The following is a 5,551-nucleotide window of genomic DNA, read 5'->3' on the forward strand; positions in this document are numbered from 1 at the left end:
TCAACCGAAAGGGTATGCCAAGAAAGGACATGAACACACTGTTTATCATTAGTTAAAAGCCTTATACGGTCTTCGTCAAGTACCACGTGCTTGTTATGCTCATCTAAATAAATATTTGTTGAATCTTGGTTTTGAAAAGTGTCCTTTTGAATATGCGGTTTATATGAAATGCATGGGTACAGAGTCATTACTCATTGGGGTTTATGTGGACGATCTAATTGTCACTGGTACGAATAAGTCAGATATTATCAAATTCAAAGGGGAGATAAGTATAGAATTTGACATGTCTGACTTGGGTAAGTTGTCTTATTACTTAGGTTTGGAGGTAGTTTAGTGCTATGGTTTCATCAAGATTTGCCAGTCTTCTTACGCAAAGAAAGTGCTCAAACGAGCAGATATGGCTGAATGAAATTCAGTAAAGTATCCTATGGAGTATAAGTTACACCTACATGCTGATGCAAAGGGAGTAACAGTCAACCCAACACAGTTCCAGAGCATTGTGGGAGGGCTTCAATATCTTGTGCACACACGACCGGACATTGCATACGTAGTGGGGATAGTAAGTCGATACATGGAAAGACCAACCGAGTTATATATGAATGCTTTGAAAAGGATTTGTCGATATGTGAAGGGGACGATACACTATGGTTTGATGTACACAGGAGGACGTGTGAATTATATTTTGTCAGGATTTTCAAACAGTGATTTGGCAGGAAGTGGGGACGATAGGAAAATCACCGGAGGGATGGTATTCTATCTCGATGAAAATCTTATAACCTGGGTATCTCAAAAACAGCGTTGTGTTGCTCTTTCATTTTGTGATGCCGAATTTATGGCGGCAAAAACTGCTAAATGTCAAGAAATCTGGTTATAGAGGGTACTCGGGTCTATTCTGAATGTCAAAACCGGTCCAGTCGTTATTGATAACAGGTCTGCTGTAGATCTTGCTAAAAATCCTAAATTTTATGGGAGGAGCAAGCATATTGACTTGCGTTATCATTTCATTCGGGACTGCGTAGAGAAGGGTTCGATAGTGATTAAATTTATGAGCACTAAGGAGCAACGGGCATATATTTTGACAAAGGCACTAGTAGTTACCAAGTTTGAACAGATGAGAGGTCTGCTAAGTGTCAAGAAGCTTGAAGACATTTAGATTGAGGGGGAGTATGTTGGGCCTTACTAATCTAAATGTGGTTTAGTTTTATTATGTCTGAATTATCTAGTTAATAAACCAATGTTTATATGTAAATGTTGGCTGGATTTGAATGAGTCCAACTAGTTGTTAGTCATTAGCATTGTAGTGGAGAAAAACTAGGATCTGAGTGCCTAGTTTGTGGGAGTGTGTGTTGAGTATTCTGTTATTTTAGTACTTTATATTCTTATTTTGCAAAGAGAATAATTTCAAAGAATTTCCATACTTGTTGTCATTCTTATACGATTCATTTACATTCAGTTTATATCTAACAGTTTAGCACTCAAGACTATTTTTTATGAATTACGTGAATTACAAGTGATGGATACAGATAAAGTAATATTAACTCACAACAATGACTAAACTTGCTTTATGTTATTTCGGAATAGATAGAATTGAAGAGATAATGAAACAAACTACATGCAGTTGTTTTTAAACATGAAAGACTATCCTATAAACCAGGAACTACATACCCGGCTTATCTCCACTACTTCCCTAAATAAACTCAACCTCTAAGACTTATTCTAGCTGCATATAACCACGTATATACACAGCTGATGTAGTCCAACATTACATGCATGAATAATAAAACAGATAGTCATATTTAGATTAAATATTTATTCCAAAAAACTCCCCTTTAATCTAAAAATGATTAAGATCCTTGACTCCCAGAATCTTACGTATTCTTCCAAACTTATCCATCGACATGGGCTTGGTGAGGATGTCTGCTCAATGCACCTCAGTACTCATATGTTTAATCACTATAAAACCCTTCTCTACGCATTCTCGGATTAAATGATAACGAACATCTATGTGTTTGCTGCATCCATGAAATGCTAGGATCTTAGAAGATCGATAGAAGATTTATTATTAATATAAAGCACTACTGGCCCAGCTCTAACATTCATAATCTGACTTAACAGGCTATGCAACCATATTCATTGGCATGATGCAGCTGTAGCTGCCATGAACTTAGCTTCGCAGGATGATAATGCTACAGATCGTTGTTTTTGAGATACCCATGTGATTACCGATTCATCGAGATAAAAAGCCATACCACCTGTAGATTTCTTATCCACAACATCACATGCAATGATACTGTATAAAAAACCAGACAATATGTAATCACCATGACCTCTAGTATACACTAACCCGTAGTTCAGCGTCCCCTTTACATACCTCATTGTTCTTTTCACTGTATTTTGATGCAACACTGTTGGACTCTCCATGAACCTACTTACCAATCCTAATACATATACAATATAAGGACGCGTATACATGTACTAAATACCTCAAACCACCCAGCATGTTTTTATCGTCTGTGGTGTCAATCACGTTTCCCTTTTCATCCTTGTATAACTCGATCTTTGGTTCCATTGGAAACTTAGATGGATTACAATCTGATAGGCCATCTTTTCTAGTACCTTCCTTGCATAGGTAACCTGCTTAAGCTCGATATGCCCCTCTCCTTATTTTACCTCGATGCCAAGGTAATAACTCAGCTTACCCAGGTTTCACATTTCAAACTCTTTGCTCATCTGTGACTTAAAACCAGCAATATTGTTAACATCCGTACCTGTGATGATTAAGTCGTCCACGTATATGACTATAATTAGGGTCTCTTTTCCCTCCTTTTTTATGTACACAGCATGATCTAGGGGACACTTAATAAATCCCAGCTTATCAAGACTTCTATTCAGCTGAACATACGAAGCTCGGGGAACTTATCTAAGTCCGTATAATACTTTGAATAACCTGAAAACCTTTCACTCTTGCCCTATCTTTTCGTAGCCTTCAGGATGCTGTACGTACACCTCTTCATAGAGTTTTCCATTCAGGAAAGACGATTTTACATCCAAATGATGGACTTCCCATAAGTTTTGAGATTCCAATGCTAGTAGAAGTCGCACTATTTACATCCTTATTACCGGGGCAAAAACCTCTTCGAAATCAATGCCATACTTTTACACATATCCTTTCACGTATAACCTCACCTTGTGCTTTAGTATCTTCTCGTCAGTGTCCCTCTTGACTTTGTATACCCATTTAAGAGCAATTGCCTTATGACCTGGAGGTAAGTCTGTCAATTCCTAGGTCCTATTCTTCTCTATGGAGCTAATTTCGCAGTCCATGGCATGTCTCCAACAATTCTCCTTCACTGCCTCTTTTTCATATACTGGCTCATCAACCCCAGTAAATAACAACTCATCAGCCACGTTTTCATCTAACTGCACCTCCTCAGTTTTATCATATATATCATGAAGAGATCGAAAGTGATGAGGTGACACATTACCATCATATATGTTGTCAACATTATCAACTGTGTGTCCTTGACTTGCAATACTGTCACCATGAACAAGAGATGTCTGTGATGACGCCGTCTAAGGTGATTGTGTAGATGAATGTGACACAGTCTGAGGTGACTGTGTGGATGATAGATAATTATCTCCAGTGCCTGCACTTTCACTTTGGAAACCACTGTCATCACTGTTGTTATTGTCTTTATTACTATCTTCAGTACTGGATAGTACCGCGTCATGAGTTGCATCACTGAAAACCCCTGCCACAATAAAAGAAGCAGGTGATAGATAGGTTTCATTTTTTTTGTTTTCATTATTCTAGTTCAATCCCTTTGCTTCGTCAAAGACAACATCACGGCTGACGTGCACACAGCCTGTGTCTGGATTGAACATACGGTAGGCCTTTGTTCCTACTTCCTACCGAGATGAATAACACGTATACTTCTGCTACCCAACTTTGTTGTATGCACATTAGGAACCTTCATATATGTAATGCAACCAAAAATCAAGAGATGCTCAAATTTTGGTTTCTTTTTCGATCATGACTCATACGGTGTATCTCCTTCAAATACTGTAGTTGGGAGTCGATTTAGTAAATAAACAGCATGCCTTATGGCCTCTCCCCACATATTTGAAGGCATGTTTCTTTCTTTCAGAAGGCTCCTTCCCATGGCAACCACAGTCCTATTGCATCCCTCAACAACTCCATTATGTTGTGGAGTATAAGGTACTAATTTGGTTTCTTTTTTTACCATGACTCATACGGTGTAGCTCCCTCAACTGCTCTAGTTGGGAGTCGATTTAGTAAATAAATAGCATGCCTTATGGCCTCTCTCCACATAATTTAAGGCATGTTTCTTTCTTTCAGAAGGCTCCTTCTCATGGCAACCACAGTCTTGTTGCGTCGCTCCACAACTCCATTCTATTGTGGAGTATAAGGGGCTGTAAAGTGACGAGTAATGCCCATTTCTTCACAGAATTTTATGAAATCACGGGAGTAAAATTTTCCTCCTCTGTGTGTGCGAAGTACTTTAATGACATGGTTTGATTCCTTTTTAACTTGTGCCTTGAATGTTTTGAAGTGTGCAAGTGCCTCGTCCTTTGTCTTGAGCATATAAACCCACATAGCACGACTAAAATCATCAACAAATAACAGGAAAAATATATTACCAGCTCGAGTTGATGGTGAGATTGGACCACGGATGTCTCAATGGATGAGTTCAAGGCGTTCTTTAGCATATAAATTTGATTTCGCAGGAAATGGATGTCTAGCCTGTTTGGACATCAAACGGCCTTGACATATGCCCTTCTGGTGTGAGAAAGCTGGTAGCCCAAATCCCATGCTATTGTTAGACATCAAATACATGGAATTAAAATTCCCATGAATGAGCCGTGAGTGCCACAACCAAGTCATTTCATCCGCTTTTGTTAACAGGCACATACCATCAGTATCATTTATCACCACCTTATACAATATATTATTTGCTCGATTCACTTTCATTATCATCACATTTTCCTCATTATTCACCTACAATAAATCTCCCTTAATCAGGTATTTTGCTACCATTTTTAGACAACTGACCCAACAAGATAATATTATTGCATAAACTTGGAATAAAATATACCTCAATGAGAGTACATTCTTTGCCATCCTGAGTTGTCAAATTGATTGATCCTCTGCCATGTATTTCGACTGTTTAGCCATCCCCGAATTAGACTTCACCTCGCACCCTTTCGTCCAAATTAGTGAACTTTGAACGGTAACCTGTCATGTGGTTATGACCTCCATTGTCAAGGTACCACACAATTGTGTCCCTTTGCCTTTCGTGACCTGTTCCATTCAACATTAGGTGCATTCTTTCTTCATTCAACAGAATCATTTCATCTTTAACAGGCTTACATTCTACCAACAAAAGGGTAGGTTCGTCATCATTTATCTGAGTCAAGTTCACCTCATGTGATTGATTCTTCGCTCGCTTGGGCTTACGACACTCTGCAGCATAGTGACCATAAGCACTGTAATTGAAACAACATATTTTGGCTCTGTCCTGGCTACCCC

At 38.6% G+C, this 5,551-nt stretch overlaps 1 protein-coding gene across 1 annotated transcript; it reads left to right on the top strand.

The window, feature by feature from the left end:
- Positions 1-427: 427 nt before the first annotated feature.
- LOC141707167 (secreted RxLR effector protein 161-like) lies at positions 428-874 on the top strand. The gene has a single exon (XM_074510202.1). The coding sequence runs from the start codon at positions 428-430 to the stop codon at positions 872-874; it is 447 nt and encodes a 148-aa protein (XP_074366303.1).
- The last annotated feature ends 4,677 nt before the right edge of the window (positions 875-5,551 follow it).

Source organism: Apium graveolens, chromosome 1, assembly GCF_009905375.1.
Source record: "Apium graveolens cultivar Ventura chromosome 1, ASM990537v1, whole genome shotgun sequence".
NCBI lineage: Eukaryota > Viridiplantae > Streptophyta > Magnoliopsida > Apiales > Apiaceae > Apium > Apium graveolens.

Bases quoted from the DNA above. Each gene is read 5' to 3' on its own strand.
- LOC141707167 (XM_074510202.1), top strand. From the start codon at position 428: ATGGAGTATAAGTTACACCTACATGCTGATGCAAAGGGAGTAACAGTC.